This window comes from Peromyscus californicus, unplaced genomic scaffold, assembly GCF_007827085.1.
Source record: "Peromyscus californicus insignis strain IS unplaced genomic scaffold, ASM782708v3 Scaffold_8__1_contigs__length_139910024, whole genome shotgun sequence".
In the NCBI taxonomy this organism is placed as follows: domain Eukaryota; kingdom Metazoa; phylum Chordata; class Mammalia; order Rodentia; family Cricetidae; genus Peromyscus; species Peromyscus californicus.
The window spans coordinates 56,602,072-56,628,492 of record NW_026294606.1 but is presented as its reverse complement, the minus strand read 5'-3'; the positions used below and the strand labels follow the sequence as shown (position 1 = coordinate 56,628,492).

The window sequence follows — 26,421 nt, the reverse complement described above, 5'->3', positions numbered from 1 at the left end:
TCAGGAAATAGAAAAAATGAAATGAAGAATCAAGCTTTGGCCCTCGGATAAGGTTCCCATGTGTGTCTATACATCTGTCAGTAGTTCACCTATCTATATCTCCTCTCCGTTTTTCTGACCTGATGAGAGCCTGCTGGTCAGTGGGCCCCTCAGTGGCAAAACCACAGTCATATAAATCAAATAAATTGGTTCTGAATGTTACTCATGAGTTGTTTGTGTCATCTCACTCCTCCCACAGGACATTGGTTAAACGTTGAACAGATTCTAGGAATTAGGCTCTGCCCCACCCCACGCCCACTTCAACCAAATGCATGTCTGGGAGATAATTTATATACCACCTGCACCATCAGAAGAGTGAAGAACAATGAGTTTCAAACAGCAGTGCGTGGGACTCAATGATGGACACATCATGCCTGTACTGGACTATGGCACCTCTCAAAATCCAGAGGTAACAAAAGATGGAGGATTAGGAATGGAGAGTTTCAAAAGAAAATTGATCTATGATATGTGGGAGCTGAACTCTCCTTTTTCATCTCCAATTTTCAGTTTCTGCTAGCTGGGGTTATTTCATATTAAGAATGAAAATAGCTAGAACATACCCTAACAGGGTCTAATTACGCTGTTGGTGATTGTTCTGGGCACTGCATTTTCCCCATTTTAGTTCATTTGCCAGCTTAATTCTAAAGATGAAAGTAGTTACTCCTCAAATTGCCTCACAGCTTCCTTGACTTGATACTAACAAAATTGGGAGTCATTTCTCTGTTTGTTTCTATAGTTCAGGATATATTTCTTCCTTGCTTTCAGTAAGGAAAAAACACTAGAATAAAGATGTGTCAAACGTTACTGGAAATGTAAAACATAGAATAATTGGTAGAGGAATACTTCTGTTCTGCAGGGAAGCCTTCAGCAACTCCCAGTAAAAGCTGGAATTGAGATAAGTAGAATTTTCTATGCAATACTGACAACTGTGAGAAATTCACATGATTGTGAAATATAAAAACCAAGGAAGCTTTAACCTTATGGAAGCTGCTATGAACTATTTGCTCTTGTGGTGATAAAGATGATATTGTGACACGAAGTATACAAAGTAGAGAACTTAGTAGCCTAGAAGCAAGTAAATAGTCTAAAGTCTTCCTTAAACTGCTCAACCGTATAAATTTGGACAAGTTAACTGAATTTCATGTCCATACTCATATATCTTGCATAACTTAATTGTTTTGGAGTAACCATAGTGCAAAGGGCAGAATGGAATGAAGTATTCTATTAAAGTTTCACCTTGACGAGTCCTTCATCAAGCTAAGAAAGTCAGACTGGTGTTGGGAGAGGAGCATGGAAATCATCATCTTTTCATTGTGCTTTTATTGAGAAAAGAAAGTTTCTAAAATCATTAAACTGTATGGGCATGAATATATTAGATTTTTGCTTTACCCCTAAGATGTGAACTTTCAAGCCATTATCCAAATGTAAAGAAAATGCAATAATTTAACATTCTACCTTAGACCGGTCTCTGTAAAAAATGAATTTGTACTTTAAGTGATTACAGACACAGCAAAAATTCCTTACACAATGAGGGTAATTTCACATTTCTAAACATGAATTCATGGATTATAAATTTTCCCACCAGTGATTTGTTTGGTGACACAGACTAATGGTTTATGTTCCTAAGATTTAAAATATCATTGCAGTATCAGTTCAAGTCCTCTTATCGATCTCACTTATTAACATTTAGTTTTTATTTTCAATGTTATAACTACTGAGAATATTAACTGTGTCTTGACTGCCTCTACTAGCAGTGAATATGTGTATTTGATTTTCTTTGGATGAGTAAAATATTGTGTGTGCTAGCATAGGGGTGAAGATAATCAGTGCTTGGAGAAATTTTAGGGCATGATTTAAGAGATTTTCTTGTAGATACATTTGTCATATTTCAACTCTGGTGAAACGAAAATTCTGTGTCTTTCTTCTAAGAATTCTCATAGAAATTCCTTGGAAGAATTGTCATAGAAATCTGTACCACATTGCTCCCATACTTCATTCTAGGAAAATTTCCACTCACTCATTATATTTTGTAATATTACTATGTCAACAATGCAAGAATGGGCAACATGACTCAGTGAAGAAAAGTATTTGCAGGCAAGTCTGAAGACCAGAGTTCTAGCCCTAGGATCTACAAGGTAAAAAGAACCAACTGCAAATTGTTCTCTGATCCCCACAAGTACTCTTAGTTCACTATACTCTTCACACACTTACATTCACACATGCGCACGTGTGCACTACACACACACACACACAGAGAGAGAGAGAGAGAGAGAGAGAGAGAGAGAGAGAGAGAGAGAGAGAGAGAGAAACAGAGACAGAGACAGAGAGACAGAGAGAGAAGAGGAGGGAGAGAGACAGATATATATATACACACATGGTGTGTGTGTGTGTGTGTGTGTGTGTGTGTGTGTGTGTGTGTGTGTGTGTGTATGTGTGTGTGTGTGGTCAATCAGGTGTGATTATAACCACGTGCAGATTCCTGGAAGTTCTAGGAAATTACTGGTCTCACTATTCTTCTAAGTAATGTCAGTTATTAACCAACATTGCCTATGTGTGAAGAGATTCTTAAGATGACAAATTCTTATTAACAAAAAGAGACCAAAACAAATATTGATATGTGTTTACTACTCTACTTACAGAAGCAGTGAATGGCATCAGTAATGTAACAGGGCTCCAGACCTTGGTAGGTCTCCAGACCTTAGCACAACTGACTCCCTGATAGAACTGCAATTCAGGCTATAAAACTCAGCACATAGACAGCACCACATGCCAAAACTAAAACAAATCTACATTAGGAAAGTCTCTAAATATACATACCTTGCTTTTTGGCTTCTGTAGTTCTGTTTCTGGCTAACTGTTCTTGTTAACTGAATGTGTCAACCCAGGAAATGTTTTTTTTTTGTGCTTGAAAGCTCACCCTGAAGAAGACTCAGTGCTACACTGGGATCTTGAACATCCAGTGTAATCGCTGGCCAGTTAATAAAGAGTTTCTATTGGCTTAAACCCATGTCTAAGCAGTCTTGTCTGGAGAATACCCCACAATAGATTAAAGTTAACTCTTGTGGGAGTGATTGCTTCTGCCTATGTATTTCATTGTTGCTCACTGGAAGTTCTGTAAAGCCTTATCGAGAAGAAAATCAGGAAATTGCATTCTAGGAATTATTCCCTTGTCATCTAATTAAGAGGCTTGACGATGATATTCAAAAACATACTTCTCAGTCATCTATGTCTAAATTATAATTTTGCTTTCCCATCTAGGTTCCTAAGAGTAAGATTTTGGAGTCTACTAAAATAGCAATAGATATTGGGTTCCGCCATATTGATTCTGCTTATGTGTACCAAAATGAAAAGGAGATAGGACAGGCTATTCGAAGAAAGATTGCAGATGGTGTTGTGAAGAGAGAAGACATATTCCTCACTACAAAGGTATTGTGTGTGTAGTAGGCCGGTATATGAATTAATGAAATGTGATGTAAAGAATCTAAAATTATATTACTGCCTTGCTAGCTGGTGAAACGTGTTTTTTGGTTTAACATTTATACACACATATATTTCATATAAGGCTTGGTTTAAATCACAGAGAACCACAGGCTTCTTATTTTCTACAAATGTATGGCTTTCAAATCCTTTTCTTTCCTGAGCCCAGGCTCAATACAGCATGATTCAGTCTTATCTGTGATCTCAGAAATAGCCTTGATCAATTTTGGGTTTTCTTTATACCTTGGGCAGCTTAGAAAATCCTGATCATTTAGAATATTAAACATTTTATTTCCTACTGAAAATAAGAAAACATCAGAGTTCATGGAATGTTAAACAAAATCTATCCAATTCATGAAAATTTGTGCCCACTGGTTATTAAATGTCCATAGCATATTTCCCATGATTTATATTAATGAACATATGCTAACATATTTCCGGGGACTTGAGAGGATGGGATGCTTATAGAAATTTAGATTTATAACATCTACATATCATTCAGAGATTTGAGCATTATGACTGGATAAATTTTATCCCTTTAGTAGTGTCTTTACCATATTAATTGGATTAACTAAGAGTAACCAGTAATATTCTGAAGTTCACATAGATAGTTCAGATCAAATAACTCAACTGAAATAAATAGTATGCCCCGTGGTTATTGTTTTCTACTCATTACAAAATTTCTCAATTGTTATTATTTTTAACTAAGACAATGCCCATTCTTTAACCCTGCAGCTTTGGTGTACATTCCATCGACCAGAACTGGTCAAAGTTGGCTTAGAAAGATCACTGAAAAACTTTCAACTAGATTATGTTGACCTCTATCTTATTCATTACCCAATATCAATTAAGGTATGTCATTTGTATTATGTAGCCTAATTAAATTTGTCTATATAAATGAGAGATAGTGTTGTACACAACTTATTTCGTGGATGTTTACTTTCCTATTTCCAAGAGATTTCTAAGACCGCTGCAATGGGTGGGATGCATGTATTTACTGAGATTTCTATAACAAGTGCTTTCATTACAGCCATCAGAGGAGATATATACAAGAAATGAAAATGGAAAAATATTATTTGAGACAGTAGATCTCTGTGCTACCTGGGAGGTGAGTACATGAAGGGGAGACCTCAGAGAAACCCAAATGAGAGAGGCTGGCCATGTTTTCACTTATGAGAAGGAGTATGGACCCTTGAGTCTGGGGAGCATCTTGTGTTCACAGGTGCTTTCCTGAAGTAGTGGAACAGAATACATAACTGAGTATAGAGAAGTAGAAGTGAAGACCAGAGTGTAATTGGAAGAGTACTCTCTGCAGTCTCATATACAGGTGTCTTTTAATAAAATCTTCCCCCTCCAACTCCTCCTCACCAGCACTGTCCCCCGAACTCATGTATTCCACTTTAAACCCACTGAGTCCACTCAGTGCTGCTTGTATGTACAGGAGTGATATACTGTAAGATGGGCACCTTATCAGAAGCTGAACAGGATGAAAACTGATTCTCCCTCCTCTTGCACCCATCAGTTGACAATAGTTCCTCAGCTAGGAGTTGCAGTCTCTGAGCACCATCTGATCCATGTTGAAGATGCTTTCTTTTTTTCCAATTACAACTTTGGCTACTTTGTTGAAAAGCAGGTGCCCATAGAAGTATGGATTTACATCTGGGTGTTCAATTGGATGTCATTGACCAACCTGTCTGTTTTTTTTTTTTTTTTTTTTTTTTTGGTTTTTCGAGACAGGGTTTCTCTGTGTAGTTTTGCGCCTTTCCTGGAACTCACTTCGTAGCCCAGGCTGGCCTCGAACTCTCAGAGATCCACCTGGCTCTGCCTCCCGAGTGCTGGGATTAAAGGCGTGCGCCACCACCGCCTGGCTTGTCTGTTTTTATGCTGATACATTAAGGTTTTTATTACTATAGCTTTGTAGCAGAGCTTGAGATCAGAGATGGTGATACTTCTGGAAGTTCTTTTATTGTACAGGATTGAACTGCAAGCTGCCACCTACACTAAATATTTTCCTTTACGATAGTTGCAATGGTGTCTCTTCTCAGCAATAGAAACCCTAATTAAGACAGGAGTTGGTACCAGGGACTGGAGTATTGCTGTGATAGGCCTGACCATGTTTTTGTTTGGAAGAATGTTGCCTAGAGATCATTCTTGTGATATTTTGGTGAAGAAAGTGACTGCCTTCTGCCCTTGTCTGAAGTGTCTGCCTGAGGCTAAAGTGAAGAGTTTTGGATTAATTCTGTTGGCAGAGGAAATCTCAAAACAGCCTAGTATAGATTCTGTTGTATGGTTAATAGTAGTAACTCTAATGAAGATTTATAACAAAAAGGAGCAAGCTGTGCAGGGTAAATTACAAAACGTAAATTTTGAGGAGAAAAAAGAGTACCAAAAATGGAGTAGCACTAAATTCTGTGTTCAAAGAGATAAACAGATTAACAAATGGAATAAAGAGAGTGGTGACCTCAGGGCAGGATCCCACCCTGCTAAATTTCCAATTTGTGAAAAGAAACTAAAGAAAAGCTTAGAGCTGGGTGTGGTGAGGCACACCTTTAATCCCAGCACTGGGAAAAGGAAGGCTGGCAGATCTCTGAGTTGGATGCCACCCTGGTCTAGAGAGCAAGTTCACGGATGTTTTATGTCAGTAATTTTTTAGATTTAACATTTTCTTTGACCAGTGTTTCTATTTCTTCTATTGTGTCAATGTCTGAGGTTCTCTCTTCCAGCTCTTGTATTCTGTTGTTGATACTTGGGTCTGTAGTTCCTGTTCACTTACCTATATTTTCCATTTCCAGAATTCCTTCAGTTTGTTTTCTTTATTGTTTCTATTTCCATTTTCAGTTCTTAAACAGACTTGAAAATTCATTTCTGTCTATTGTTTGTTTTTACTGGTTTTCTAGACATTCTTTAAGAAATTCATTAATTTCTTCCCATTTTTTTTTTTTTAGTCTTTTCCTTGATTTCTTTAAAGGTTTATTCATTTCCTCTTTAAGGACCTCTATTATCATCATAAAGTTGGTTTTAAGGTCATTTTCATATGCTTTGGCTATGTTGGAATATTTAGGGCTTGCTGTGGTGGAATGTCTGGGCTCTGGTGGTAGCATAGTTGCTGGGCTGTTTGTGTTCTTATACTTATATTTAGACATCTGGAGTTATTATTGGTTTAGGTGCCAAATCCTGTATTTGTCCTTGCTGAATGAATGTTTTCTTCCTTGGTTTCTATTTCCTCTCTGGTCTTTTGACTGCCATGGCTTGTGGCTAGGTAGAGTCTCCACCCATGTTGGGGGATGGACTTCTGATGGCCTGAATGACCTCTGGTCTAGCAGGTGGTTGCTGTCCAAGTTTGGGACTGAAATTCTGGCTATGTGTGTGGCCACCAATCTGGCCTGGGGGCTTCTTGGGTTCAGGATGCTGGTTTAGCTTCTGGTGGCATAGAAGATTCCACCAGAGGTGTGGGACAGGATAAGGTGACAAGATGAGAAAGAGAAACTAGGGTTATCCCATAACACATTTTTAAATAGGATTGTTTGTTTTCTTTTAGTTCAGTTTTTTAAGTACTTTGTAGTACTTCATGTTTAGGGTTTTTTGTTTGCTTTTGTTTTTTTAGTATACATTGCTATTTCTAGACAGTTCTTTTAACAGTTCCATTTTTCATTCATATTAACCAAATGTCTTCGTTAGGGTTTCTATTTCTGTGATAAAACATCATGGCCAAAAGAAACTTGAAGAGGGAAAAGTTTATTTCCGCTTATTGTTTCACATCACAGTCAATCACTGAGTGAAGTCAGGAAAACTCAAACAGGTAGGAACCTAGTGGCAGGAATTGAATCAGAGACCACGGAAGAGTGTTGGTTACTGGCTTGTTTGCCTTATTGTACCATCCAGGAACACCCTCCAAGGGATAGCACCACCCACAATAGGCTGAGGCTGCCCCTCCTCATCAATCACTAATTAAGAAAATACCCTATACATTCACCTACATGCAAATCTTAGGGAGACATTTTTTTCATTTTTTTTTTTTTTTTTGTTTTGTTTTGTTTTTCGAGACAGGGTTTCTCTGTGTAGCTTTGCGCCTTTCCTGGAACTCGCTTTGGAGACCAGGCTGGCCTCGAACTCACAGAGATCCGCCTGGCTCTGCCTCCCGAGTGCTGGGATTAAAGGCGTGCGCCACCACCGCCCGGCTGGGAGACATTTTTTCAATTGAGAGCCCTTCTTCCCAAATGGCTCTAGTTTGTGTCAATGTGATACAGAACTTGCTAATACACTTTATAAATGTATATATGGCCCTCAACAATTCCTCCTTCCCTAGGCCATGGAGAAGTGTAAGGATGCAGGACTTGTCAAGTCCATCGGGGTGTCCAACTTTAACCGCAGGCTGCTAGAGATGATCCTGAACAAGCCAGGGCTCAAGTACAAGCCTGTGTGCAACCAGGTGAGAAACCTCAAGCCTCTTCTTCTGTTCTTCATGGTCTTCTTTCTGTCATACAGCAGGTAACCATTCCTTCCCACTTCTCATTCATCTCAGATTTATAGAATACAAGATTCTCACAGTAGTGTCTTTGTCTCAGAGCACATCGCAGATTCTCAACTGTATCTCTTCGTGATGGTGTCTTAGAAACGATGGCAGCATGATATTAGTGCCCAATGAATATAAAAATCTGCGGATATGAATGTGACCTCAGAGCCAAAAGCATAGTTCCTGACTGGATGCTTGTTGTAAAAGGACCCAGGTTAGACAGACCAGGTTACCTGCTTACAGTGGTTTTAGTGGTAGATGAAGTCCACTCACAGAACACAAGCTGACCTTATTCCTGCCCACATCTTAGTTGTCATCTCTTTTGTGTCTTCTGCAATCAAACCAACCATTTACCATTTATGTACATGTGTCTTCTGTTCTAATTTACTTCTTAATAACTTTCAACCAGGGAATAAGGGTCACTGATATGAAATCAATTTATAAAAGAAATTAGCCATGCTACTTTCTGTAATTCCAATGTCATGTTGCACATATTTTTCTGTTTAAGTTCTGTTCACTTTTCATATTTATTTTTCATATTAATATTGACACTTTGGGGGCTAGAGAGATGGAACAAAAGTTAAGAGTGTTTGCTGCTCTTCTAAAGCCTTGATTGATCTAACACTTTCTACCCTTAAAGGATACCAATATACACATGTACACACACACACACACACATACACACACAAACACACACTGACACAGTAAAAACTAATTTATTAAATAGAATTTCTTATAGTACAATATATTTCTATATTGTCCATCTATAGGTAGAATGTCATCCTTATCTGAATCAGAGCAAGCTATTGGATTTCTGCAAGTCAAAAGATATTGTTCTGGTTGCCTATGGAGCCCTGGGATCTCAGCGTCCTAAAACCTGGTAATAAGCAGAACAATTTTTTTTTGAGATTATGATTTAATGGTAACATTTTCCCTTTCTTCCTCCTAACCACCCATATGTCCCTCTTACTTTTCTTGAAATTCATTGCCTCTGTTTTCACTAATTGTTATTGCAAGCATATATATATATATATATATATATATATATATATATATATATATATCCTGTTTAGCCCATATAATGCTGCCTATATATTTTCAGAGCTGACTGTTTGACACTGGACAGCCAATTAGTGTGTTCTTCCCTGGAGAAGGCCACCTCTCCTGTTCCCAGTTTTCCTCAGTTCTTTGTGTAGAGTTGAGGCCTTGTGGGCTTTTCCTCATCTAGTTTGACATATTCATTGGTGCTATGCTTGTTCAGCTCATGTTTGGGCAGTCACATTGATGAGGCTTCATGGATGTAGCTCCTGATGTTACTAGGAGACACAATTTCACAACAGGCTTCCTGATCTGGTGCTTATAATCTTCTGCCTCCTCTTTTCTGCACTGCTCCCTGTGCTTCAGGTAGATTAAGGAGTGTTTTGCAGATGTATCTGTAGAGACTAGGCTCCACAATTCTAGGTTTTGCTTGTGGTTTTCTATAGTGGTCTCTGTCTGTTACAAAGAGAAGTTTCTTTGATGAGGGGTGAAGACTATACTTATTTGTGGGTATAAGGACAAATGTTTAGATTGTTGTTAAAGATTATGCAGTTTTAGTAAAGTAGTGGTTGCAAGTTCTCCCCCAACATCCATGACTTCATTGTCACTGAGTAGTTGGCTAGGTTTCAAGTACCAGGCAAGGTGCCCCTCTTGTTGAATGGAGGATCTTAAGTGTAATTAGAGAGTTATTGGTTACTACTAAGGTATGTGTGCAACTACTGCACCCTCATTGCGTCATGTTGGTCATTGATGTGGTTCATAGGTATCATATAAGCACAAGTTTCTTTCTATAATCCTCTCTTTATATAGCTTCACTCTGAACTGATTTAGGAAGACAGGAGAATTTGCATCTTAGAAAGTCTCCTCAAAGTACTGATGCTTCTAGTCAAGGGAAAAACTATGATGATCTCTAGAGCAATATCTTCATGTGTTTGGATGTCCCCTAAGAAACCAAACACTCAGCTTCAGTATTTCTGCTTTTCCTTTTAGGGTAGACCAGAATGCCCCATTTCTTTTGAATGATCCAGTTCTTTGTGCCATGGCCAAAAAGCACAATCAAAGTCCAGCACAGATTGCCCTTCGCTAACAGGTACAGCGTGGGGTCATTGCCTTGGCTCATAGTTATGAAGAGAATGAGATGAAGGAGAACATTCAGGTAATGTGGGGAGCTATGGATATCTAGAACCCTGGGGGTGGTAATATACTGTGTGCCCCAATATATTGTGTACCTTAATAAACTTATCTGGGGATCAGAGGATAGAGCCAGCCACTAGATTAGATATAGAGGCCAGACAGTGATGGCACACACCCTTAATCGTATCACTCAGGAGACAGAGATCTGTCTGGATCTCTGTGAGTTCAAGGCCACACTGGAAACAGAGCCAGGCAGTGATGTCACACATTTTTAATCCCAGGACTTGAGATCTCATGTTTTTGCTTGGGAAGGACACATGCCTTTAATCCCAGGAAGGAATATGGCAGGACAGAGAAAGGTATATAAGACTTGAGGACAAAGGAACTCACTCTTTATTGGTGAAGGATTTTGTAGGGTTAAGAACTAGTGGCTTGCTCTCTGCTTATCTGATCTTTCAGCTTTTACCCCAATATCTGACTCTGGGATTTCTATTAATAAGACCTTTTAAGATTTGTGTTACACCTGGGTATTCTTCCTCACCCATAAGTTTCTTTGGAAACCTCTGTAAAATTTTTGCCAAATCATTGTCTGTAGCATTTCCTGTGCATGTGAGATTTCAAGCGTGATTTTCAAGAACTGCAAACAGAACACAAAACTGAATTTTACAAATGTGGTCATTTCCAGAAATATCAATAAATGCTAGAAATACTCTCACAAGCCATGGATCTAGGTGCAAGGCATTCATTGCATTGATCTTTGTACTTTAGTCTAAATTTGAAACTTTCTGTACTTTTAATAACATATTCCTTCTTTTTTATTATTATTATTATTTTTTTGGTTTTTTGAGACAGGGTTTCTCTGTGTAACAGTCCTAATTTTCCTGGACCTTACTCTGTAGACCAGGCTGGCCTCAAACTCACAGAGATCCACCAGCCTCTATCTCCTGAATTCTGGGATTAAACGCTTTCTAATTTATTTTAATAAATTATTTTTTATTAAAATTTTCATACAATATATTTTGGTATTCTTCTTCCTCCACCACCCCTCTCAAATAGTAGAGAAAACATTGTTTGATAGAGAAAACAGAGATTTAGTTTCCATCACTAAGTAAGACATGTACAAATGACATCTTTACCTTCTGAAATGGAGCATCTCTATTGAGCAATTTTTATTATGTAAATTATTATGGTTATCTTTTACATTCCCCTAAATTTTCACATAATTTAGTGCTTATGTGCTTATTCATTTTGAATGAATGTCAGTTAATACTTTGTTAATTTAATTGATTGATGATCTTTGTATTTTCTACATGAGACTTTTTTGTTTTTTTCATGAAAGTCATTTTGAGGTTAAAAGAGAAGTCACATATTTAGAGAATGAAGTATTTTTCAAGCCAGTTCTTTTGTCCTAAGACATCATTTGTATTTGGACATCTCCTAGCTTAAATTTTATTTAAAGGAAAATTGGTAGATTAACTTCTATGTTTAAAACTATTTTCTTGATTCTTCAGACTTTTAAGTACATGTAGTAATGTAATGTAGTCATTGAGTGATTAATGTAATGTAGTCATTGAGTGATTAATGTAATGTAGTCATTGAGTGATGCCATCTTTGTTCCTTCTCCAGCCATGTTTGAGTCTCCTCAGGTAGTGCAGTTTGAATATATCTCATCCCAAAGCTCATAGATCTTTGCAGAAACACAGTAAAATCTAGGTAGGGGTGGCTGATAATATGAAGGAAATAGTATTTTCCAAACACAACAAGGCAGAGGTGCATTGAACTCATAGTGATTGTAACAACATGCACAAGCTATTTACAAGCTCCAGCTAGACAGAATTCTAGCAAGAAGGGGTAAGGTGTACATGTAATAACACCACTCGCTGAGGAGCCATTGGTATATCTGATACCTACTGAGAGGAGAGTCACTTTCCTTTAGTGATGCAACCACTTATAGCCAACCACATACTAGGACTATCTCAATACCAAAAGTAAGTGGGCAGTACAAAACAGACTCCATGGAGAAAGATGAAAATGAAAAAGTAATCTCACAGATGGAGGAGAAGGAATGAGAGGATAGAGAAAATGGTAAGGGGAGGAGCCAAGGAATGAATATGCTCAAAATACATTGTGTGAAATTCTCGATGTATTAATCAAAACATGCACAAAAACAAAAAAAGTTTTCTTTTTTATTCCATCAGATAGTTTCTGATGACCTGTGTATTTTTTGAAGTCTTTCATTGTTTTTGTAAATTTATCAGCTATTTTAAATATTGCATCTGAACCAATATAATTAACTTGGTTTTCAAGATTGGCAAGTTCACAGAGTAGATTTGTGAAAATCTTTTCTCCTTGTGTGATAGGTACTTGATTTCCAGTTGCCTCCAGAGGATATGGAAGTCATAGATGGCCTGAACAGAAATTTCAGATATTTTCCCTTGACCATGTAAGTGACTTCAGTAAATGCTGTAAGGTTATTTGACAAACATGTTGCATCAATTTCCTAATTTTAAGTCTCTTCCTTCCTTTGGTGCAAATTAGTTGAGAAACTCACAATGGATCTTTTGGTGAGCTTCAGAGACAAAAAGATTTCCATGAAGAGGCTAAAAGTTTTGCTGAGGGATTCAAAAGTAAGGAAAGACTATTTAAGCAGAAGTACAGTCACTAAAGAGAGTTTACAATCTTTGAAAAGTTTTTCTTCTTTCATTCTCTACTTTAGAACATGACCCTAACTGTATGTTACAAACAGGAGCAAGTAAGGCATCCATAAGCATTGTTTTAAAATTATTTTAATTAAAATAAAAAATTTTACATAAAATTAAAATATACATCATTCCTCCCCTTCCCTCTCCTCCCTCCAGCCTCTCTTATGTCCCCTCCCTCCAATCACACCCATCCCCATTCTTCCTTCCTCTCAATTTGATGGCCTCTTTTTCTTTAGTACTGTTGCATGTGTGTGTGTACATATATATAGTCTCATAAGTCTGTTAGTGTTGCTTATGTGTATACGATTCCAGGGCTGACCCCTTTGTATTGGATAACCAAACAAGGGACTCATCACCAGAATATAATAATTCTCCCTCTCTTTGCAGTCAATAGCTGCCTATCGGTTTTTGTCTAAATTTATTGCTTGTTGAAGGGGAAACTCCATTATCCTTTTGCTTGTGGTGGGAAATATACTCATAAAGGAAATAAGTGTTATAGTGCTTGAAATACATTGGAAAATCCACAATTGTTTGGGCTCAAAATTTGGTAGATTTATTACTAAATTTTGTTAGCATAGAGCAAATGGTAGATAATGTATAGGAATAATACATAGAGAGAGAAAGCACCAAATGGCTAGTAAATATTATTACTTTATATATTGTATTGATATTAATATAAGGAGATCTACAAACATATATGGAAAGTTCCATGGGCATGGAGGACTTTTTAAAGGCATCGTATCACCAATTTAAACATAATACACTGTGTGAGATTCAGAATGACAAAAACAACTAGTGCATATTTAGCAGAATTGAAATTAGAACTCATAAGTCAGGCACTCTTAATTTTTTTGTGTTGATAAATAGACTTGTACTTGTACTAAAGATGCATAATTAGCACCTATTTTCTTTAGGTGACTTAAATTGAAGAAGATTCTGGGGTTTTCTCTGCTGTGTTTGATTGACAGATGTAGTTAAGTCAGAAGCACATATGTGAACACTTTTTTGTTGTTTTCTGTTCTAGGCCAGGGACTATAATCTAAATAACTTGTTTATGGTATTTTTAAATATTTTTTATGAAGCTTCATTCGTGAAAGTAAGAAAGGCAGATTTAGCAACCAGGAAATAAAGCAATTCAAATTCATTCTAGTGCCAGAGCCCGCAAGAAACAATAATAAATTATAGTAACAATGCTTATATATTTTGTTTGAACCAGATTCATTGAGCCCACATTTGGCATTTCTCTTTCACATTTTAGTGCTGTTGGACACCCCAATTTTCCATTTTCTGATGAATATTAACATGGTAGCCTTCATCATGGCTTCTACCTGAAGCTCCCAAATGTGGATAATGATGATGATGATGATGATAATGATTGAGGTGATGCTAATGAGACCCACCACTTCTGGTTGATCCATACTACTTAGCAACTCACAGGCAACTGGAACCACATTCAACATCCTGGAAAAAAGACACTAAAGTTTTAATCACTTATTGAAATAAATATAATGTTATTTTCCCTGAAGAATTTTGTCTGGTACCATCTCTCTTATTTGTACATGTGTTCCTTTTGACTAATTATAACCAAAATTGATTTGGCTGAAGAGTGGGAGATAATAACAGCCATTTAGGAAATTGAAGGATGGGAGAGCATAGACTCTTCAAGCTCCAGGGAAGTGGCCTTTAGATGGTGTTAAGAAGTCAGTGTTCTTAGCCCATAGGTCAACAAGAAAACAGACTATACACACTAACCTTTTATCAGACCAAAGAGGCACACCTAAGAAGAGTGAGTAAAAATGCCAAGGTTGCTCCTATCAGTTCACTATCTGAGTCCTAAAAATGAGGAATGGAAAATTTCTGTTTGAAAATACTTGTAACACTTATGAGGTCATGACTGAGTGGAATCTTATGTGCCTACTGTAAATTGAAGCTACAGAATGATGTTAATAAAATCTTAGCCTATGGAGTTTCAAATTTAAACTTGGAAATATCAAGAATCCAATTGCAATTTGCTAATTAACATTGCACAGTCTCTTTTAAGAAGTTGTTTCCGAAGCAATGAAAGAAACAGCAAGGGAAATAAATAAAATCTTGAAGCACCCGACCTCAATTCACTACAGCCTGAGCCTGTGTGAACTCAAACAAGTTCTGTTTGAGGTCAGAGACCTGTGATCCCAATCACAGTCCATCCTCAGTCTCTCAACAACCTTGGTTTTCTCTTACTACACACTAGGACTCTTACCTAAAGCCAGAGACTAACTGTCATCATAGAGCCTCTATCTAGTAACTGATGAAAGCAGATGCAGAGATCCACAGCCAAGCACCAGGCCAAGCTCCTGCAGTCTGGTCAGAGAGAGAAGAGGGATTCTATGAGCAAGAGAAATCAAGATCATGATAGGGAAACCTACAAAGACAACCAAACTAGTGGGAACCCATGAAGCAAGTGTCCTTGGAAGACAGAACGAGTGTCAGATCCCCTTGTAACTAGAGTTAATGATGTTTGTGAGCCCTCCATTGTGGGTGCTAGGAACTAAACCTGAGTCCTTTGAATGAAGGTGTGGTCTTATCCTTTCAGCTATCTCTCCAGACCCCAGCAAATTTATTAATGGGAATAGAAAGTATAGAAATGTAACCGGTTTAGGTTAATATTTCATCCTGTGTTATCACTGAATTTATGACTTTTATTAGAATTCTTTTTTTTTAAATTTATTTTGCAATACAATTCAGTTCTACATATCAGCCACGGATTCCCTTGTTCTCCCCCCCTCCCGTCCCCCTCACCTTCCCCCCAACCCCCCCCCCCATTCCCATCTCCTCCAGGACAAAGCCTTCCCCACAGACTGAGGTCAACCTGGTAGACTCAGTCCAGGTAGGTCTAGTCCCCTCCTCCCAGGCCGAGCCAAACAATCCTGCATAGGCCCCAGGTTTCAAACAGCCAACTCATGCAATGAGCACAAGATCTGGTCCCACTGCCTGGATGCCTCCCAAACAGATCAAGCCAATCAACTGTCTCACCCATTCAGAGGGCCTGATCCAGTGGGGACCCCTCAGCCATTGGTTCATAGTTCATGTGTTTCCATTCATTTGGCTATTTGTCCCTGTGCTTTATCCAACCTTGGTCTCAACAATTCTCGCTCATATCTATTAGAATTCTTGATAGAAACTCTTGGATTTTCTTTGTAGTAAGTTGTATCAACAAATAGAAAAGGTTGGACTATTTTTCCCTCTCCATTTATAATTTCTTTTCTTTCTGTTTCCTGACAAGATTTTGAATATTTGTAAAAAGAACCACATTGTTCTTGAACTTGGAGGAATGAGTCCCGTCATTTTGCCATTTGGATGATGTTGGAACTAGAGAAATACACTTCCCACAGATGGGATTGAAAGGTTTCCTTCCTCTCTTTTCTTTCCTCCAAGATTATCCAACTATTTTAACATTTAAGATAAAAAGATATCTAGGTTTTCCTCTCAGTAACATTAGGAAGTGGGTGGATCATATTAAATATTTCATCCGCATTGTGGCTCATTAGTTATTGAAAGTATGCATATTATAACAGTTGAAGGGTGTAATGAACTCCGACATTCTGACTGTACTTTCAAAATCGTCTGTGCTGTGCAGCCTGCTGTATTGTGTTTGGATTGCATAGTTATTATTATTGTACCTTCATCCAAATGTGACAATTACAAAGCCAAAAAAAGAAGTCCATTGTTTTCCAATATGAACGATAAAAACATTTTTTTCTATTAAAAATCTTAGCTCTTGACTTCTATTGGATGATAAAATTTTGAGAAATACTCAATAATTAGTATTTATTACTGTGTATACTACAGGATATTCATGGATTCAAATAATGCAAGATTTAAAAGCTCTCTAATGTAAAAAGTTAAAAAAAGAATCAAGAAAATGGGAGCCTGGGTGGTTTTAATTTAACATAATTTTAATAATTAATCTCCAGAAATTTTGTGACATTGCTTGAAAAATTAAAGAGCAGATTTAGTTTAGCTAATATTTTCTGTGCCATCATACAGTACTTTTTACAAATCTTCATTCATATAAAATAACATTGATTTTCATTTGTTCGCAATGTGGCATACTATTTAACGTCTCTCTTTCCACAAGTTGAATATCATACAATTAATAAGAATCTCAATTTTCCCTTATTCTTGGGCCCCATGAAGGCAAGAGAGGAGTAGACTGTATTAAGCCAGATGAGTGACAAGCAGTGAATTTCACATATCAGTATATGGAAACCAATGCTAGCCACTACATTCATTTCTGTCTTCAGCACCTAAGAACCCAGAGAGGGAATGTCAGAGGTGATATGAATGAGGATATAAAAAATAAATTGAAGATGATTGTAGTCAATATGCTATGGCCATCACCTACCCGTGTAATTCTGGAGGCCTCATCTGGTTTTCAGTTTCTGCAGGCTAAAGATATTCCATATTAAGAGGTAAGATAGTCCATCCTTTGCTTGGCATAAGTATCTGATTATACCATCACTCGTTGATTATTTTGGGCATGGCACTTCCTCTATTCAAGACTGCTAACCATGATAGTGTTAGAAATGAAAGTTGTCTGGGCAGTCAAGAACATTGCCAACCTTGTATGGATTTTACTTGTAGTAGGGATGTCTTTTCTGCTTTTGAAATTCAAGAATACTTTCTCATTTATTTATTTTTTATTTATTATTATTCATTTTTTGTTTCTTTGAGACAGGTTTCTTCGTGTAGCCCTGGCTGTCCTAGAACTTGCTTTGTAGACCAGTCTGGCCTCAAGCTCATAGAGATTCACCTGCCTCAGCCTCCCATGTGCTGGGATTAAAGGTGTGTGCCACCACTGTCTGGCCTCTTTCTAACTTATAAAGAGACAAGATGCACAACTATCATTGTGACCAAATTTACCAGAAATAAGTGTTAACTAATGACAGCTGGGTTGTTGCTGTTCTGCTCTGAGGTGACCCTTTGCATCTCATAGCAAATACTCAATGTGGGCTATTTAGAAGTTTTTAAGGGTGTTGCCACTTTCATCTGTGGGGAATTTGGTGAATATACACAATAACTTCATGATAGGGAAATGGAACTTGATAAATGTATATGTGAATTCTTGTTCTTTCTAAATATGTGGTTGACTTAAAGAATAAAGTTATTACTGGTCCTCTGAAAGGAAGTGGGTAAAGTAGAGAATTCACTAGACTGGAAGTAAATTTCTTCCTATATCATCTGTAGCCACCAAGCTATGTCAAGGGCCTCGTTTCTGTTCTTCATTTCATTAAGACATAAGGAAATATCCAAAAGACATTAGCAAAGGATATGCGACAGGACTTCAATATTGGGCAAAATGATGTAAATTCATGTTACAATTTAGTTCAGCAATACAGCCTCAGCCTTGGTGAACCACCAAGGGGCTTTCACCTAGGAAGGTCAGGAGAGGAAGATGGGATTCAGGGTTATTGTCGTAATTTCATGCTAAAAAAGAAAGATTCCAACCTTCTTAAAATAGTTGAAAAGCGTGAGTTCATTTTACATTTTTGTTCCTTAGTGAACCAACAGAATTTCAAAACATGATCCTAATTTAGATCTCAGAGCTTTAGATTTGACTGTAATTAGTTCATGATTGCAATAGCTGTGACTTAACACCTGACTGTATCTATGTGTTGAAACATTTGAGTCCATTTAGAAAAAAATAACAGAAACTGACTGTCTCTGGAATCCTCTCACATAATATCTACCTCAGACCAAGCAGCTGACATTCTGGTGGACATAGGACAGATATCCAGTCCCTCCCCTTACTGAGGGGCTGTTTGAAGTTGAGGGTTGCTGGGGGAAGGGGAAAACACTTTTTAAAAAATGAATGTGACCACTTACTTGTTGATTCCCAGGCTCAAGTGGATGGCCTATATTGGCAGCACTAATTGGACTTAGTGGGTTGTATATAAGAAGAAAGGACATGAAGACAGATTGGTGACATGTTGAGGGAGATATAGAGGGGAGTTGTAGGGGGAAATGGTAGATAGATTTTCTTATGTTTCATTGTATATATGTATAAACTTCTCAAGAATAAAGAAATCTTAATAAATTACTGTAGTTATATAACTATATTTTCATTAAAAGAAAGGCCTGACTTAGTTCTTTCATGCAGAGTTAATGATTGCTGAGAAGAGAGTTAATTGAGGTTACTGTCACCTGTCTGTCCATGGGCCTGTCATTAATCTTACTGCTTTAGAATCTAGGAACTTTGAGCTTTAACCTTTTCTTCCAGATAAGGTCAGAGGCTGCCCCTGAACTGTTTGCATAAGCAGGGTAATTTGTATATACTTGCTTTCTACTGCAAGAGTGTCCTTGCATGCTCCAGTGAAAATCTTAGAAAATTATTTCAATAGCTTTTCTTGTAGAAAACAATTTCCATATGTTTTAAAAGTCAAATGCAGGGATATGTTAGTGTGTCTGTGTGTCTTTCCTAGAGAATATTTACAGAAGCATTCTCTTTAACTTTTTCTTTTTTATTTTCTTTTACTTTTTGAGATTATAATTATAACATTTCTCCCTTCTTTTTCCTCCCTCTGAACAAGAGGTTCTTAACCCTTCTAATGTTGTGACCCTTTAAAACAGTTGCTCATGTTGTGGTGACCCCAACCATAAAATTATTTTTGTTGCTATTTCATAACTTTAACGTTGCTACTGTTATGAACTTTAACTTAAATATCTGTGTTTTCTGATGGTCTTAGGTGACCCCTGTGAAAGGATCATTCAACCTCCTAGGTGTCATTACCCACAGGTTGAGAACTGCTGCTCTAAACCCTCTAATATATTTCTGCCAACTTTCCTTTAAATTCATGTCCTATTTTTATTAATTGTTATTGCATACATATGTATTCTTAAATAAAACCTTCTCTGTACATATAATGCTGCTTGTATACATATGTATATATACAAGTTGTCACTGAATAAACAATTGTGTGACTTTCCCTGGAGAAGATCAACTTTTACTCTCCCAGCTTTCCTAAGTTACCTATAGATCTTTGTGTAGGGGTGAGGCCCCATGAGCTTTTCTCTGTCCAGTTCAGCATGTCTATTGGTGTCATTCTTGTTCAGCTCATGTTTAGGCAGTCATGTTGGTGAGACTTTATGGGTTTAGCCTCTGACATTACTAAGAGATACAATCTCATAGTAAACTCCATGATCCTCTGACTTTTGAAGTCTCTGCCTCATCTTCTTCAATGTTCCTGAGCTTTAGGTGCAGGTGTGTTTTGTAGATGTGTCCGTTGTTACTGATATCCATAATTCTTAGTTTTGGTTGTAGTTTTCTATAGTGATCTCTATTTTTTGCAAAGAGAATTTTCTTTGAGGAGGGGATCAAAGACAGACACACAAAAATTTAATAATTTTTTACTATTAAAAGAATATCCCTTTTGCTGAAGACATAAATTATTCACATCATTACACATGGATAAATCAAACTTGTGCCCAACCAGAAACTTCACCCTTACAGACTAGCCTTCAGGGTACCAGAAAGTTCTTTTTGTGCTACCAGAGAGGAAAAGTATCAATATCACCCAGCTACAAACCAGTGACCTGCCTGCAAGATATATTGGTGCAGTGATGGCACAAATGTTATGGAAATAATCAATTGCTTTTTAATTGCTAATTTAATTTAATTGCTTAATTAATTTTCACATGCTTGGCACTGTGAAAGTGGACAAAAATCTGCAACTAGATAGGTGCTAGGTCCTGGGGGTGGTGGTAGAATCTACTATTATTCTGCTAAAGGAAGACAGCAATATAATGACTTCTAATGGCATATTACTATACTCATAGATCAGTGTATCACTGAATTTTCATCAGAGAAGCTTATTTTTTTTAGTAGATGGTAATTAACACAGAGACCCAGATCTGTGTGAAAGTTGAGGAAGAAAGATTTCAACATCCATTGGTGACAGTTGACTTCAAGAAAGCAGTGTTTTCCTCACACAACAGAGATGATGCACATATAAACTCACAGAGACCATGATAGCATGTACAAGATCTACACAGGTTCAAACCAGAAAAGCTTCTAGCACTGAAAAGAGGAAGTGGAATTGTAGTTGGAAATTTTTCTGTGTCCTGGCTGGCTGGCGGTAAGGACAAATCTCTCCCACTGGTGTCCCCCAAGTAAACACACAGAGGCTTATGACTGTTTGGCCATTAGCTCAGGCTTATTACTGATTAGCTCAGACTTATTACTGATTAGCTCTTACACTTAAATTAACCCATAATTCTTATCTATGTTTAGCCACGTGGCTTGGTACCTTTTCTCCGTTCTGCCTTGTCATCTTGCTTCCTCTATATCTGGCTGGCGACTCCTGACTCAGCCTTCCTCTTTCCAGAATTCTCCTCATCTGCTTGCCCTGCCTATACTTCCTGCCTGGCTGCTGGCCAATCAGCGCTTTATTTATCAATCAATCAATCAATAAATCAATCAGAGCAATACATATTCACAGCATGCAGAATGACATCTCACAGCATGGAATAATTTCTACACCTAACCAAGAAGCTGTTTGCAGTTGTTATCTGTTGGGAAAGGGCAAATCAGTTTTCTCCTATGGAGTGTCACTGGGTACATCAATCACACTCCAGGCCGGCAAACCCTATGCCCAGATGTAGTTAGTCAACCCCAAACACATTACATTTGTGTGTGTGTGTGTGTGTGTGTGTGTGTGTGTGTGTGTGTGTGTGTGTGTGTTTTCTTTCTTTTATTTGGTTTTGTTTTGGTTCTTGTGTCTTAATTTAGTTTTGTTTGTTTGCTTGTTTTGTTGTTTCATTTTTTTGACTTCTCTTTTCAGAGAGAATGAGTGCGTGAGAGAGAGAGAGAGAGAGAGAGAGAGAGAGAGAGAGAGAGAGAGAGAGAGAGAGGGAGATATTGGATGGATAGGTAGGTGAAGAGGATCTGGGAGTAATTGGAAGAGAAGAAATAATATGAATTGTAGAAAATTTTTTAAATTAAAAACCTCTTCTCCCTCCAGAGACTGGTAACTGCTCTTATGTCCCTGGGAAGGGTGGAGCCTCCTAAGCCCCTCCTCACCTCTCTAACTAGATGTTAAAAGGCCCAATATTGTTCAGTCAGGTCTTTTGCAGTTGATCACAGTTGCTGTGTTCAGGGAAATTGATCTTGTCATGCCCAGGTCTAATACACTTATTCACTCTAACCAACAATATATAAGGGCTCTCTTTTTGCCACATCCAAGTCAGCATTTACTGCTCCTTCTGTTATTCATGATGGCCATTCTGAGTGGGGTAAGAGGGAACCTTAAAGTAGTTTTAAAGTCGAACATTTTAAAAACATTTACTGCCAATCATAGTTCTTCTTTTGAGAACTTTCTGTTCAGTTCCATTTAGGCAGTTTGTTTTCTTGGATTTTTTGTTTGTTTGTTTTTGTTTTGTTATTTCTAGACACCAATCCTTAGTCATATGTCTAACTACTATAGATTTTCTCCAATTCGATGGACTGTTGCTTCATTTGACAGTATTGTTTGCTGTATAGAGGCCTTTTAGTTTTATGAGATTTCATTTGTCAATTGTTGGTCTTTTCCCTCAAGCTAATTGGAGTCCTATTTGGAAAATTGTTATCCTGACTATAAATTAAAATTTATCCCCTACTCCTTTTCTCTTGCAGTTTCAGGGTATCGGTCCTATATTGGGGGTCTCTGGTCATTTTGTAATTGATTTTGTCCAAGGTGAGAGGCAAGGATGTAGTTTCATGTTTTAGAAGTTGAAATTCTGTTTTCTAAGTAGCACTTGTTGAAGACGCTGTCTTTTCTCCAATATATGTTTTTGGCATCTTTACAAAAAAAAATGGTAGCTGCAGTTGCATGGAATTATATCTGGGCCCTCTATTCTATGTGTGTAATTTTGTGTCAGTGTCATGACATTTTTGTTAGTATGATTCTGTAGCACAATTTGAAACCAAATCAGGTATGGTGATATGTCCAACAGTATTCTTTCTGTTTAAGATAGCTTTGTCTATTGTTGGCACTTGTACTACTATAAAAATTGGAGATTGTTATTTTCAATGAACACGAAAAAATGTCCTGATATTTTAAGGAGGTTTGCATTGCATCTGTTGGATGCTTTTAGTAGAATAGCCATTTCGTTATATTAATTCCTTCAATCCATGAACATGGGAGGTCTTTCCATGTTTTGATGTCTCAGTTTTTTTCAGTGTCTTAATGTGTTCATTGCAGTGTGGGACGTTTACCCACCAATCCCACAGCTCCCCAGAGTTTTCTTGAGTGCGAGCAGCAGGAAATATTAGATAGAAGGATTTATATTGTGGAGATAAATAGATAGAAAATGAAGGATAGCCTTGAGAGGGCCTGGAACCTATTCCAACGGTCCCTGACTGTCTCTGCCACAGGGTATTTATAGAGACGCCAAGGGGTGGAGCAAAAGGCCTCCCCGCTAGCACAGTGCAGACCATCTCAGACACCTGCACTCAGGTCTGTGGTCCTAATCATCCTCTCTATGAGGATCTGCTGGGTAAAGCCACGAAGAACCTGAAAACGGGCTCCCACATTGCAGAAAACTTCTCCTTGATTAGGGTTATTCATAGATGTTTGCACGTGTGTGCATGAATGTGTGTGTGTGTGTGTGTGTGTGTGTGTGTGTGTGTGTGTGTGTGTGTGCTGTGAATGGGATTGTTCCCTGAATTCTTTTCCAGTAGTTTTGTCATGGGAAGATTACTGATTTTTTGAATGTTACTTTATATCCTATCACTTTGCTGAATGTATATCAGTTCTAAGGGTTTTTCTGGTACAGCATAATGAAATTATAAAAATTTCAGGTAAATGGATAGAACTGGAGAAAATTGTACTAAATGAAGTCACCCAGGCCACAAAAGACAATGCTGTTGCTATGTCTCTCTGGCAGGCCCTAGCTTAAAATCTTTCATTTTGTGTGTTTAACATAGAGTTCATGTGGAAACTAAAAAACTAGAAAGTTCGCTATCAAAAGTATGTATTTAGGGAGGGAGAATGACAGAATGTAGGCGAAATTAGAGAGAGGAAATACTTGGGAATAAAGATATGAGCATGTAGTCCAGTAATGGGGAAGGGGGAAGAGGGGCCAGGGGAAGAGTTAGCCAAAATGAATTATGCACAAAGAGGTTACTTTGGACTTACAATTCTGCAGCACAAATGAAAATATACTAATAGAATAGTGGAACATATGTCATATGAAAGAATGGAAGGTGAATACAGGAAGTTAAAGATTTAACTGGGAAAGGGAGAAGACAGCTGAGGAAAAGGAAAGTTAGGAAGTATAATAACCAAGATCAAGTGTGTAGTAAGAGACCCACTAATTCATAAGCTAGTTAGAGGTATAATTAAAAAGTAGAAAGGTATTTGAACAGAGATAACCCATGTAGTGAACTATGAAGACACAGGCCATTAAACAAAAATCTCAGTGCTTAGCACATTGACTTCCTTATGAGTTGTTCAGGAAGTTCTCAGAAGTACCCTGGAACAATACAAGCCATTGCCAATTCTCCTCATTGTCCTCTATAACTAGATGGTAAGACCCTATTAATCAATATACCATATTCTTTGGCTACAGGACATAGAGAAATTAGTTTTGAACTGTCCACGGAACTCTTTCTCTGCTAGCTAGCTAGTTTTAACAGTGCTGGAAGGTGCTATGTAGGTGGCTGGAGGTAAAAATATCAATGCTATTAAGTACTGGATGCTGAAGGTTTCAATACTGACCTGCCAGGCAAGATATGTCCACTGGTGCAAAAGTGGTCAGACTGTTTATGGGGGGTAGTCAGGCTCTTTCTTGATTGTCTTTGAAGCTGCCGCACAGGAGGGAATTCATACCTGGTACAATAAACCTAATCAAAACCTGTGGCTAAGGAAGTTATAGGCCCTAGATGAACATCTACTGATTTTGTTTTTCTCAGGGGTTATGATGTGATGCTACCTTCTGAATATTTATGCTTATGTTTATAGATTTGTGCTACTTCCTACCTTGGTCTGGGAAGCTTTTTATTGTAGTGAGTAGAGGTTTAATACAGAGATTCATAACTATTCAAATGCTGAGAATAAGCACCTCTCCTTTCCTCAGGCTCAGGGAACATCATCAGAAAGGGATTAAAAAGAAATTGTGAGCTGGAGGATAAGGAGAATTTCTGCGAAATGCTGTCCTCTGAATAGGACATGGTGGTCACATAAATGAACCAGGAGTAGTTACAGTTAGCTGCACAAGATCAAGCCAGTTAATAATTCTACAATTGAGGGACAAAGGACTTTTGAGATTCCACCCAAGCTAAGAGCTATTGGTAGCTGATGTCTGTGCTGAGAAGGCCAGACACTTTTCTTTGAGGATGTAGCCAGCACCTCCTCCCCTCTCTCCCAGATTCACTGCTCCTCTGTTTCTCTTCATAAAAGAGCAGGCATCCCAGTGATATCAACTGAACATGGCATAACAAGATGCAATAAGACTATGGATAAACTCTCATATCAAGGCTGGATGAGGCAACTCAGTAGGAGGAGAGGGTTCCACAAGCAGGCAAATGAGTCAGAGACACCCCAACTCTCATTGTTAGGAGTCCAACAAAAACTCCAAGCTAAACAACCATGGCATGTATGCAGAGGGCCTAGGGCAGACTCATGCAGACATCGTGGTTGCTGCTTCAGTTTCTGTGAGGCCCTGTGAGCTCTGCTTAGTTGTTTCTGTGTGGGCTATGTTCTCCTAGTATGCTTGGACCCTCTGGGTCCTATAATGTTTCCTCCCTGTTTTCAGCTGTGTGTCCTAGCTCTGCTTAATGTTTGGCTGTGACTCTCTGTATTTGCTGCCATCAGCTGCTGAGGCAGCCTCTCTGATGATGATTGGCTTCCTAATCTATGAGTATAGCAGAAAATTACTAGGAATCATTGTATTGAATTTTTTATTCTTCAGTGCTGTTTGGTTCTACCCTAGGTCTCTGAGCCATCCAGCTTCCAGATCCTGGATATCCAGACAATGTCAGGCATGGGATCCCTCTTGTGGCTTTTGCCTAAAGTTTGACCAGTCATTGGTTGGCCACTCCCACAAGTTCCAAGCTACCATTGCCCAGCACATCTTGCAGGTACAACAGATTGTGGGTTATAGGTTTTGTGACTGAGTTGGTGTTCCAGTCCTTCTACTGGAAGACTTGCCTGGTTACAGAAGACGGCCAGTTCAGGCTCCATATCTCCCATTACTAGGAGTCTTAGTTAGGATCACCCTTGTAGATTCCAGGAAGTTTCCATTACACTAGGTTTTTACCTCACCCCTGAATTCCCCCCCCTCTTCTCAGTCATCTCTTCCAGTACTTTCTCTTCCTCCCTCCCCCTCACCTGATCCTTCCTGTTCCCATCCTCCCCAAGTCATAGTCCACCTGCGAAATTTATTTTCCCTTCCCACTGGTTACTCATTACAAGTAAGCTGGGGCTGGGCCAAGCCTATATTTGGTGTCCTGTGAAGAAAGAAGAAATAGTAACTTCTCAGTTGGAGGATCAAGAAGCC

At 38.1% G+C, this 26,421-nt stretch overlaps 1 protein-coding gene across 1 annotated transcript; it reads left to right on the top strand.

Annotated features, from left to right (window-relative positions):
• Positions 1 to 244: 244 nt before the first annotated feature.
• Positions 245 to 14,204, top strand: LOC128103435 (aldo-keto reductase family 1 member C1-like). Its single transcript, XM_052727834.1, is given in 9 exon segments — positions 245 to 448; positions 3,298 to 3,465; positions 4,252 to 4,368; positions 4,547 to 4,624; positions 7,823 to 7,945; positions 8,800 to 8,909; positions 10,058 to 10,223; positions 12,562 to 12,644; positions 14,162 to 14,204. Coding segments are annotated over 9 exon segments (972 nt in total). The 5' UTR covers positions 245 to 364.
• The last annotated feature ends 12,217 nt before the right edge of the window (positions 14,205 to 26,421 follow it).